This window comes from Canis lupus, chromosome 2 (genome assembly GCF_048164855.1).
Source record: "Canis lupus baileyi chromosome 2, mCanLup2.hap1, whole genome shotgun sequence".
In the NCBI taxonomy this organism is placed as follows: Eukaryota; Metazoa; Chordata; class Mammalia; order Carnivora; family Canidae; genus Canis; species Canis lupus.
This window is the reverse complement of record NC_132839.1, coordinates 74,723,103-74,736,014: the sequence shown is the minus strand read 5'-3', so window position 1 is coordinate 74,736,014 and position 12,912 is coordinate 74,723,103. Positions and strand designations below refer to the sequence as shown.

At 35.7% G+C, this 12,912-nt stretch overlaps 1 protein-coding gene across 27 annotated transcripts in view; it reads left to right on the top strand.

Moving 5' to 3' along the window:
* Nucleotides 1-12,912, top strand: part of WDR19 (WD repeat domain 19) — a 172,412-nt gene that overhangs the window by 22,742 nt on the left and 136,758 nt on the right. For all 27 annotated transcript variants that reach the window (XR_012021683.1, XR_012021674.1, XR_012021656.1 and 24 more), the window contains exons 9-15: nucleotides 63-236; nucleotides 3,895-3,965; nucleotides 4,405-4,577; nucleotides 4,670-4,784; nucleotides 5,651-5,757; nucleotides 6,809-6,931; nucleotides 11,990-12,139. Coding sequence is in view for 9 of the 27 variants with exons in the window: in XM_072807342.1 (XP_072663443.1) it covers nucleotides 63-236; nucleotides 3,895-3,965; nucleotides 4,405-4,577; nucleotides 4,670-4,784; nucleotides 5,651-5,757; nucleotides 6,809-6,931; nucleotides 11,990-12,139 (913 nt within the window). In the remaining 18 variants the exon portion in view is untranslated. The remainder of the gene's footprint in view (nucleotides 1-62; nucleotides 237-3,894; nucleotides 3,966-4,404; nucleotides 4,578-4,669; nucleotides 4,785-5,650; nucleotides 5,758-6,808; nucleotides 6,932-11,989; nucleotides 12,140-12,912) is intronic.

The following is a 12,912-nucleotide window of genomic DNA, read 5'->3' as shown; positions in this document are numbered from 1 at the left end:
TTATTGTATTGCCAATGATAGTTAACCATCCATTTACCATATTATTGCCTTTGCTGCTATAGGTATGGTGATGGCTACATCATGATTGGTTTTTCACGTGGAATTTTTGTGGTCCTCTCCACTTATATTCGAGAGATTGGCCAAGAGGTATTTCAGGCTCGTGACCACAAAGATCGTCTAACCAGTATTGCAGTATCACAGACCCTTAGTAAAGCTGCTACATGTGGTGATAATTGGTAAGTTATATTCAAAAATCTCAGAAAATGTTATGTAAGGAATATTTAAGAGATTCAACAAGACTTTGATAGCTAGTATGAATCTGTCAGCGATACTCTCCTGCACTTTTAAAACATTTTTGCAATTGAAAATTCCTAAGACTCCTGCTGTAACACATAGGGCAAAACCTAAAATGCTAAATGTATACTAACTACAAAACCTAAAATGGAGAATGCTTGAAAAACAATCTTAAAATAGGTACTTCCAAATAATATGGTGTCAGCACACTTCACCCCGTCTCTCTCACTGAATACAATGATAAAACCTGGGCAGAATGTATGGAGCAGTTATTTAAGGACTCTGAAAAGTGAATAGTAGGCAGAATAAAGAAGAAGAAGAGCAGAATTTGAAGTATCACTGAACCAGTGAGGAGTCCCCTACTTGTCTTCTACTCTCTCAAGATTCAAGACAGCCAAAATCTGGAAGTGAACACCAAAGCATAAATGAGAGAGCTCTGAGAGAAACCCTGTAGTTCTGGCTCAAGTTGCAGGAAAGAGAACTCCTAACACTTAGTTGGGGAAATCTCCCAGTTTCCTTTCTTTTTCTTTCTTTCTTCTTTCATGCCCCAGCCACCAAGCAACCTCATCATGGCAGTGGCAGCAACAGCAATGGCAGGAAGGACCTACAGACACCTACTCTGACACAGAGTAACCTTCCTTAAAGGATCTATGGCCCCAGGAATGGGGGCAAACTCTGTTGCTTATTTTTCTCTCTGCCCTCATACTGCGTGGCCACAGGCATGGGTGCAGTTGTGGGAAGGACAAGGCACTATAGGTAACTAGAGCCCCAGCTTTCCTGGAGGAAGATAAAAAATGGGAGCCCCAGGAAATCAGAACATACTAGGAAGATCCTGAAGAGGAAGAAGTTCTGGAAAGCAACCCTCTGAAGATATTTATGAACTCCCAGTTTCACTTCTTAACGATATATGCATATCTCATCCTAAATAAACCAAAGACTCTGAGAACTGAACTGAGGGATAGATCATAATACAAGTCCTATAGATCACAAACTGGGCTGAATAGGGACATATCTGAATACAACTGCAAAGCCTTTCAAATTGGAACTGACATTGAAACCACAACCCGCAGAAGGCTGGTTGATACTCAACCCAACAGAGTTGATTGCCTGCTTAAAAAAAAAAAAAAAAAAAAGTTAACCTTCTCCATGGGATTTAAAACAAGATACAAGAGTCTCAAACATAATGTTCAGCATGTCCAAAATATAACCCAAAGTTATCTGATATATGAAGAATCAGAAAAATTTCAACCTACTTGGGAAAAGGCAATTGAAAGATGCCAATACCAAGATGATGCAGGTAGCAGCTATTACAAAAATGCTCCAAGAGATAAGGGCTAGCATTTTCAAAACAGATGAAAATGTAGTCTCAAAAAAGAAATAGAATCTCTAAAGAATAACTAAATGGAAGTTTTTAGACCTGAAAAGTATAATTAATACAGTATACTTAATAGCAAAATGGAAATCACAAAGAGTCAGTGAACTTAAAAATAGACCAATAGAAATATCCCAGCGAACACAGAGAAAGAAAAGATTGGAAGAAAATAAACAGTCAGTCTCAGCGGCCTGTGAAACAATACCAAAAAAATCTAACGTTTACGTCACAAGAGTTTCAGAAATAATGGCTAGAAACTGCTCACATCTTCCAAAAGACATAAACCTATATATTGTAGAAGCTCAGCAAGTCCCTAAAAGGATAAGTCCAAAAAAAACCTAGCTCAGACACATCAGTATCAAACTGCTAAAACTAAAGACGAAGAAAAAACTTGAAAGCAGCTAACGAGCAACATTTTAAATGACAGTGGATTTCTCACCATAAGCCATTGAGGCCAGTTCCAAGGAAGCATCATGACTTAAGTGCTGAAAGAAAAGAACTGTCAGTTTCATTACGCAGTGAAATACCCATCAGTGGTTTCTTCTCAGATGAAGAAAAATGAAGAGAATTTATTGCTAGCAGACCTGCTGTAGAATTGCTGAAAGAAGTTCTTCAAATGGAAGAGAACAGATGACAGAAGGAAATTTGGGACATCAAGAATTAAGGAAGAGCAACAGAAATGGTAAATATAGCAGCTCATTTTTTTTTCTTTTGAGATTTTTTTAAACATATATGTTGCTGTTTAAAGTAAAAATTATGATATTGTTTGATAGTGTTTTCAGTATTTAAGATACATTACATAAGACAACCACAACAGAAAGGGGAGAGGGTAGGGGCTCCTGGGTGGCTCAGTTAGTAAAATGTTTGCCTTCAGCTCAGGTCATGACCTCAGGGTCTTGGGATTGAGCCCCATGTCAGGGCCCCTGCTCAGTGGGGAGTCTGCTTCTCCATTTCCCTCTGCCCCTTCTGCTCACTCCTGCATGCACTCTTTCTCTCTCTCAAATAAATAAATAAAATCTTTAAAAAATAAAATGTTTAAAAAAAGAGAGGCTAAAGTTATTATATGTGATTTCTATAATATTTGAAGTGGTAAAATACTTATTCTAAAGAGCCTATGAGAAATTAAATATGTATGTTATAATCTATAGCAATCACTAAAAAATACACAGATTTATACACAAAACCCCAATAGGTAAATTAAAAGGGAATACGGGAAATGTTCAAATCTAAAAGGTGGCAAGAAAGGAGAAATGGAAACAAAAGGGAGAAACAAAACAATAAAACAATAGATTTAAGTTCATACAGATCAATTAACTATGTTAAATGTGTAAATGACAATGCTATTAGACTATTAGAATTTTTTTTAGAATAGAATTTTTAAATGACCCTATTATTTGCTGAAACTCACTTCAATTCACACGGTGAATACAGGTAAAACTTGGGACAGCTGAAAAAGGTCAGTGGATCATATCAATGTCAGTATTTCCATTATAATATTATTCTATAGTTTTTCAAGATGTTACCATTTGAGGGAAAGGTGGAGGGTATGTATGATCTCTGTATTATTTCTCATAGTTGCATACAGATTCATAATTATATCAAAATAAAAAGTTAAATGATAACAATGAGAGAAAATATAAAGGGGAAAAGCTCTGGGAGGGCAGAAGGGAGGAGGGTGTTAAGACCAGGAAGAAAGATATAGCCATTAGGTGCCAACATTGTGCTGCTACACAGCTTTCTTTGGCCAACCTATCTTCCCTGTGACCCTATGCAGTAAAATGCCCCCAATTTTTCAGAGTTTTTGACCTATGTCTTGTGATTCCAAATCGAATGCTCTTTCTGCTATACCTCATTACTTTTTGTATGAAGAAAGTCAGGGTGATGGGGGGAGCACGTTGCAAAAAGAAACCTTTTTCCTCTAACAGCTAGGGAGAATGTTTTCCTACTCATACTTTTCTTCAGGGCAACTTCAGCCTCTTTGTTCCTGAAACTACAGATCAGAGAATTTAACCAGGCACATCCACCATACCCCTAAGAGATTTCTTTTAAAGATAAAATAAATTACAGAAATTCTGTTATTGTCTTACCTCAACCCAATAGATTTTCTATCCTACATATATCCCTTTTTGGAGAACACTGACTTGTTCTGTAGCGTACAATTTTTTGTGAATGAAAACTATTTTATTTAACACCTGTATTTACAATATACATATTTTTTCATTTTTCAGTATTAAAATTCATGACTTGGCAGAACTGAAAGACATGTATGCTATAATCAACCTGGACGATGAAAATAAAGGTACCGATTTTTCTGAAGCAGAGTGACATTTTATCACTGCGGTGACAGAGTAATGTGTTTATTATTATTTGATTTGCATTAATCATAGGAGGAATAAAACTAACACCCTTCATTAGAGTTCCCTAAAATAACTTACTTATTTTAGTAATTATAGAAGACTGTAAGTCCACTTTGATCCAAAGATTTATAGTGAATTTAATCTCAATTTCAGTTATAAAACCTAAATTCTTACACTCTTTCCCTTTGTTCCACTACTGAATGAATCAGTGCTCCTGTTCACATGCATACCTGTCCGTGGTGAATTTTTACTTTGTATAGACAAAACTATTAAAGATAGCACTTGAAGATTTTTATGTCTGCAGCTTACATGAAAATACGTGCTTGTTTGCACCAATATAACTTGTTTTTTATTAATCCTTGATTCTGTCAAATATTTCAGGTTTGGGCACGTTGTCCTGGACAGATGATGGCCAGTTGCTGGCATTGTCTACCCAAAGGGGCTCTCTGCATGTTTTCCTGACCAAGCTTCCCATACTCGGGGATGCCTGCAGCACAAGGATCGCGTACCTCACCTCCCTCCTTGAAGTCACCGTAGCCAACCCTGTTGAAGGAGTATGATCATGGTGTTATTTTGATTTGATTTATTAGGAAAATCAAAAAAGTTGTAGCAGTTGATTTGCTACTGTGCTTTTTCTGTATTATAGGAGCTGCCAATCACAGTTTCTGTTGACGTGGAACCCAATTTTGTAGCAGTAGGGCTTTATCATCTGGCCGTGGGAATGAATAATCGGGCTTGGTTTTATGTCCTCGGAGAGAATGGCAAGTCTCAATCCAGCTGTTGTTTTCTTACTTTCTTACTTAGCATTTAAATTCTGTTACTGTTTGGGAAGCACCATGTCTTTCACTCTTTTCCTTCAGCTGTCTCTTTCTTAAGAAGCTTAAACAGTTTTGTGAATCCTCTAAAAATTTTGCATAATTTTTGGAAAGATCTTATTCTTTACCTTTGTAGTGAATACAGCATGGTATAGTGGGCAGAGTATGACCTTAGGAATTAGGCCCTGAGTTTAAATTCCCCAGCTGCCTCTTGTAGCTAGCTGGGTGACTAGATAAATTCTTTACTTCTCTGAGCCTTGGTTTAGAAGACTTCGTCCAGAATATGAGGATTCTTCTACACGTAAGGGGTCATGAGGAAAACTAAATGAAATAAAATGATGTGATCCACTTTTGCACAATGTCCTTCTTAGGCACTCCTTGGTCAGGTAATTGAGTTCCTCCCTATTCCTTTTATTCTTGAGGTAATGACCACTAGCATCTGAAGGGATGCTAGTGGTCATTTTTTTTTTTTCTTCTCCCCACTGGAGGTCAGATATCCCTTAGGAGTAGAACAAGCTGGAGATTTAGCCTCAGATAGAGTACACCATTAAGCTTATTGTCACTAAAGTGGAAACTTTTGGTTGTTTCACGTGTAATTTTATTTTCTACTACTTTGTTTCATGTGATTCATTATGGAATTCCTGAAGGCAAATTTATGTAACAACTAAGATTTTCTTTACAGTGGCTAAAATAAAAATTTTAGATTTAGAATATCCTTAAAAATGCACTCATTTAAAAAATGCACTCATTTAAAAATTATTTGCAAATCTTTGTAATTATATTTTTACATGTATGTTTTTTTATTGCTACAGCTGTTAAAAAATTGAAAGATGTGGAGTATCTGGGGACAGTTGCCAGTGTTTGCCTTCATTCTGACTATGCTGCTGCACTTTTTGAAGGCAAAGTCCAGTTGCATTTGGTAAGTAATTTTGATGTCCTGGAGCCCTCAGGACTCTTGATGGATGACCCGGTTTAGTGATAATGAACAGCTTAATGTCATATTACCAAGAACATTGGTCAGGAAGCAACCACATACAGACTAGCTAGAAAATCAAGTGTGTTGACGGAATGAGCACTGGGTGTTATGCTATATGTTGGCAAATCGAACTCCAATAAAAAATATACAAAAAAGGACTAACAAAACTCTTTGCCCTTCTGGATGAGATGTTCAGTTAATTTTCTTATTCTTTTCCAATAAAGCCAACAAAGTTTCAACTATGCTACTCACAATATTGCCATGGTAAAAATGACCCAGTTGGAAAATGCATCTAGTAGAAAATTAAAAACTGATTGGAAAGTTCTATGCCTGAGCTTCCTGAAATGAATTGACTTATATATTTGGGCATATCACTTACGGGGAATCCTTGAAACTATGCTGGTTAAATTGTTCAAAAGATAGTGGCTCCTGAGACAAACCATTGAGACTCTTAATCATAGGAAATAAAATGAAGGTTGTTGGACAGGAGGCGGGGAGAGGGACGGGGGTGGGGTAACTGGGTGATGAACTAAGGAGGGCACGTGATGTAGTGAGCACTGGGTATTATATAAAACTGATGAATCACTAATCTCCACCTCTGAAACTAATAATATGGTAATTAATTGAATTTAAACTTTAAAAAAAGGATCTAGCGTTAAAAAAAAAAATAGAGACTTTAAAAAAGAAGATATTGGCTTCTAACCAAGGGCATCTCCTACATCTATTTCTTGGCTCTTTGCTTCTGGGAAGCCAGAGAATAGCTACTAGACCACTGTAGAGCCTCCCACAAAGATTATTCCCACCGAAGAGGGATGTTTAATGCTGCCCGACTGGCAAGCTGTGATCCCTGTCTGATGTCTTTCTCATTAGACTGGTAGTCTGAGGAGTCTGAATGTTTAATTGAACTTCAGGAGAAGACCTTCCCCTATCTCCCAAGATGGTGTGGACCCACTTTACTCAAATCTATAAGCTACTCTGATTCTTTATGTTTTAGATAGAAAGTGAGATCTTGGATGCTCAAGAAGAACGTGAGACTCGGCTTTTCCCAGCAGTGGATGATAAGTGCCGTATTTTATGCCATGCCTTAACTGGTGATTTCCTCATCTACGGTACAGATGTAGGTATTGGCTTCTTTGATATAGAACATGGGGGAATTTCTAATTTTTACTTTGTAATATATATATGTGTGTATTGTATACATTATGTTAAATTGCTATGTACAGTACGTACACACTTATGTACAGCCCAGCATATAGATCACATGATTTGCTAGTATCAAGTGCTTTTGATTATAAGCAATTCTGATGGCAGAGTAAAAAGAGCAGACTTTGGAGTTTGGAAAATCTGGGCTCAAATGCCAGTTTTATTACTTGCTAGGTGCTACTTAACCCCTTCCAAGCCTCATTTTCCTTATCTAGATGCTAATTTAATTTGATGATGAACATAAGATAGCTTATTCAGCTTTAGATTTCCAGAGCCTACATTTAGTAGGCATTTAATAAATAGTAAAATTAATTGAATATTGAGAATCCTACTTTGATCTTTTGGGGATGTTTTGAAAAAGAGAGAGTTGGAGGTTGGGCAGAGGGAGAGGGAGAAAGAGAATCTTAAGGAGGCCCCAGGCTCAGTGTGGAGCCCAATGCTTGGCTCAGTCTCACGACCCTGAGATCATGATGCAAGCAAAAATCAGGAGTTGGACACTTAACTGACTGACCCACCCAGATGCCCCTCCCTGGCTTTTGGTCCTTTGAGTTACCAGTACCCTATACCTCTACATAGTAAGCTAGCTAGATGAACATTCTAGTAGTAGCATCTTACATTTGTAAATGTTTTCAGAGCATATCATGCCTATTATCTTGTTCAGTCTCTAAAAGAATTTAGTATAGGTGGTAGGAAGGGCACTATTTTCCGCACTAGAAAAACAATTATTCACAGTTTCAAATGCTTCATTTTCTCACATTAAACTGTTTTTTTTAAAGCATGTTTTAAAACATGTTTATTGCCATAAGAGAGACTTTAAATTTAAGTTCGACAAAAAATAATAATCTTTTTACTAATATATACCAATAGGGTAGGTTTCATGTGTCAGATTAAGTGGTAAGGGATATGGTAAATAATAGTAAATATAATACATTTGTATGATAACGTAACAGTTTGTAAAGCCTTAATCTCACTTATTTTATCTCATTAGTTTTATAAAACAAGCAGAGAAGTTTTAGAGACTGAAGAAAAGTGAAGATTAAGCAGTTAGTAAGTTTGTAACAAATGTGACACTTGAACCACGATTCCACATGGCATTTTGAAATAAGAACTCAAAGTGTGGGATGACTGGGTGGCTCAGTGGTTGAGCCTCTACCTTTGGCTCAGGTCATGATCCTGGGGTCCTGGGATCGAGACCCACATCAGGCTCCCTAGGAGGAGCCTGGTTCTGTCTCTGCCTACGTCTCTGCCTCTCTCCCTGTGTCTCTCATGAATAAATAAATTTTTAAAAAAAGAACTCAAGGGCAGCCTCGGTGGCTTAGCAGTTTAGCGCTGCCTTCAGCCCGGGGCATGATCCTGGAGACCCGGGATCGAGTCCCACATCGGGCTCCCTGCATGAAGCCTGCTTCTCCCTCTGCCTATGTCCCTCTCTCTCTCTCTCTCTCTCTCTAAAAAAAAAAAAACAAAAAACAAAAACTCGAAGTGTGATAGTCTGTCAGTAAGTCAGCATTTATCTCAGTCTCTTTCTTGAGTAATTCTGAAAATATGTCTTTAAAGTTTTATCAAGTTATTAATATACAACAAACTGCACTATTTAAAGTCTACAATTATATAACAGTTTTGATGTGCATATACCTGTGAAACACCATCAACTTAATCAAAATAGTGAATGTATTCATCATTGCCAAAAGTTTTCTCGTGCCCCTTTATGATTCCTCCTTCCTGTCCCGCCCCCTCTGAGGTCACTATAAATGAGTTTCTGTTATCTAGTTTTATATAAATGGAATCAGAGTATGTACTTCTTCCTATTTGCCTTCTTTTATCCAGGATCATTATTTTGAGGCTTATTTCTCTTGTGTGTATCAATTATTGATTACTTTTTCTTTTTTGCATTTTATAGAATACACTTAAAATTGACTTAACCATGAACCCAAGGATGGACACTGGGGGCTATTTTCAGTTTGGGGTTGTTTCCATCCTGGATTGTTTCCAGTATGGGGTATTTACAAATAAAGCTGCTATAAACATTCATGTTCAAGTCTTTGCATGGGCGTGTTTTCTTTTCTTTTGGATAAATACTAAGAAGTAGAATGACTACATCATATGGCATGTGTATGTTTAAGTTTTTAAGAAACTGACAGACTATTCTCTAAATTGCTTGTACCATTTTACATTCCCATCAACTGTGTGGATGTTCCAATTCCTCTACATCCTCATGAACATTTGATATGGTCAGTCTTTTTAATTTCAGCCACTCTTAAGTGTGTACTGAAATCTTAACTGTGATTTTAATTTGCTTATCCCTAATGGACTCATGTGAAGCATCTTTTCTTTCTTTTCTTCCTTCCCTACCCCCACCAGCATCTTTTCACATGCTTGTTTGTTCTCTGTATATCTTTGGTGAAGTGTCTGTTCAAATTTCTTTGGCCATTTCTTAATTGGATTGTTTTCTTATTATTGATTTTTGAGAATTCTTTATATATTCTAGATTCAAGTCCTTTATCAGATACATGCTTTGCAAGTATATTTTTCCCAGTGTATCAGTGGTCTTTTCATTCTCTTAACAGTGTCTTTAAAGAGAAGACATTTTTAAAATTTTTGATGAAGTCAATTTACTAATTTGTTTTTTACAGATCATGCTTCTGGTATCATATCTAAGTAATCTAACCCAAGGTCACAAAGTTTTTCTCCTTTATTTTCATCTGTAAGCTTTATAGCTTTATGTGTTTTTTTTTTTAATTTTTATTTATTTATTTATGATAGTCACAGAGAGAGAGAGAGAGGCAGAGACACAGGCAGAGGGAGAAGCAGGCTCCATGCACCGGGAGCCCGATGTGGGATTCGATCCCGGGTCTCCAGGATTGCACCCTGGGCCAAAGGCAGGCACCAAACCGCTGCGCCACCCAGGGATCCCCTATAGCTTTATGTTTTATATTTAGGTCTATGATCCATTTTGAGTTAATTTTTATTTATGCTGTGAGTTATAGATCAAAGTTCATTTTTTTGTTTATAGATATTCCAATTGTTTTAGCACCATTTGTTGAAAAGACTGTCCTTCCTCCACTCAGTCCTCTTTGTACTTTTGTCAAAAATCAATTGTCCATAAATGTGTGGATATTTTTCTGGAATTGCTCATTCCATTGATATGTGTGTTTGTGTTTATAACAGTATCACCCTGTTTTAAGTACTTGTATCTTTATAATAAGTCTTGAAATCAGGTAGCATTAGCCCTCCAATTTTGAGCTCCTTTCTCAAAGTTGTTTTGGCTATTCTCAGTACTTTGCATTCCCATTTGAACTTGTGATAAGCTTGTCAATTTTTACAAAAAGCCTGTTGGGAATTTTAAAGGGATCATGTTGAACTTATAGATCAGTTGCCATCTTGACAAAATCTACTCACCAATGAACAAGGTATATATCTCCATTAATTTAGGTTTTATCTCCATTAATTTAGGTTTTAATTTCTCTTAGTGTTTTCGAATTTTTGGTATACCAGTCCCCCTTTTTGTCAGAGAAATGAAGATATAAGTCCACACAAGAATTTGTATACCAGTATTCATAGCAAAATTACTTACAATAATCAAAAGCTGGAAACAACCCAAATGTCCATCAACTGATAAGTAAACAATATATAGCATATCTGTATAATAGACTATTGTTTGGCAGCAAAAAGGAATAAAATACTGATATATACTGCAACATAGACGAACCTTGAAAACATCATGTTAAGTAAAAGAAGACAATCAGAAAAGGCCACATACTGTATGATACCATGTATATGAAATGTCCAGAATTGGCAAATCTATGGAGATAAAAAGTAGATTAGTGGTTGCCTAAGACTGCAGGGTGGCAGGGGAGTGGAGGGGGGTTGGGGAGATTAAGGAAAGACTACTAAATGGGGTTTCTTTTGGAAGTGATAAAATATTTTTAAATGAATTGTGATCAAGTATGCAACTCTGTGAATATACAAAAAAACCATGGAGTTGTACATTTTATGTGGGTGAATTACATGGTATGTGAGTTATACTTCAATATGCTTTTTTGTTTTTATTAAAATGCAGACATCTTTTTAAAAAGGGAAAATAATCTCTGGGGATATCTGGGTGGGTCTATTCTGGGCTTCTTTATTCTGTTCCAGTGATCTATGTGTCTGTCCCTTCATCCATACTACACAGTTTTGATTACTGTAGCAGAACAAAAAAAAAAAAAAAAAAGAAGTCTTGAAACGGAATAGACTAATTTTCCCACCTTATTCTTTTTTTATTCAAAATTGCTTTATTCTAGTTCCTTTGCCATTTCATATAAATTTTAGAATAATCTTGTTTCTATCTACAAAAACGTTTTAAGATTTGAATTGGAATTATATTAAACCTGTATATCAGAGAGAATTAATTAACATGTTTATTGTGGTGATTCTTCCAATCCATGAATACAGTATATCTCTCCATTTATTTAGATCTTCTTTGATTTTTCCATCAGTGTTATATAGTTTTTAGCATACAAATGCTATGCAAGGTTTGCTAATATTTATACCTAAATATTTCATTTTTTAAATGATTATAAATGGTAATATATTTCTAAATTTTGGTATCTATAGTTCATTGCTAATATATAGAAATACAATTGATTGCATCAGATGGTTTTGTTTAATTTTCTAATTTGTCTTAACAGCAAAAATGTTTAAAAATAGCATGATTTGGAAAGCTATTCTTAAACAGTAAGGATATTTCCTATAAGATGAAAATCTGAAAATCAGTTATGCTTTAATATCACTAGGAATGTTAGAACTAATTGACTGTTGAATCAGATGTACATTCTCACTCATTTTCTTGGGTCTATACCTCTACATGTAATAAATATTATTTTAGACTTCATGAAAAATACAGTATATTATCTCTTAAAATTGGAAGTATGTTTAAATGCTTACAGTATTTTCTCGACAACCTTATATGTGTACTACTGGGGTTTTTTTTTAGACTGGTGTTATTCAGTATTTCTACATTGAAGACTGGCAATTTGTTAATGATTATCGACATCCTGTCAGCGTGAAAAAGATTTTTCCTGACCCAAATGGAACCAGATTAGTTTTCATTGATGAAAAAAGTGATGGATTTGTCTACTGTCCAGTAAGTCTGGGAGATTTTTTTTAAGCATTCATTTTTTTAAAAATGTGATATGCAAAAGTATTTTAATATATATTATATATAAAATAATTTTTTCTTAAACAGTTCAAGGATTGTAATACTTTATAGTGTTTGTGATCCATTTTCATAACTATTTACATCAAGAAAACTTTCTCCATTATTCTATAGTTTTTCATAGTGTCAGTCCCAGAAGGATTTTTTAAATGGAAAAATAGTTATATTCTGTACTGCCTTAACCTTATTTACTGCACAATATTACAGTACATCTTGATGTGTATGACTTTTCTCTCCAGGTGTGCAATAAGCTTGAGAAGGCAAGGACTCCTCTCTGCCCACCTCACTTGATTTTCCTTTTGCCTTAATGATCCTAAACACAAAGAAAAGATATTTTTGTATAAGATAATAAAAAACAGATGGGCCCTTTTTAGAATCAGTTACTGTTATTTTTATAGATCCTTAACTTTTTCAAAAATAGGTTAGAAGGAGATAGTTTTTTACATCATTTGCTGTACTTGAATTTTTCATTTACTTTTGATACCCAGTTAATGATTTAGCATGTTCTTGGTCACAGTTCACAGAGACTACAGTTGCTCTGAGATGCATCCTAATAATTGTTCCCCTCACCTTAGTAGCCACTTGATGAAGACCACTTTCCCCTCACTGGCCACTTCACAAGATACTGAGCCAGCCTCCCTGCCTGCCTGCCTGCCTTCTCTCTCTCTTCCTTTCCTTCCTTCCTGTTTGTCCTTCTTCTT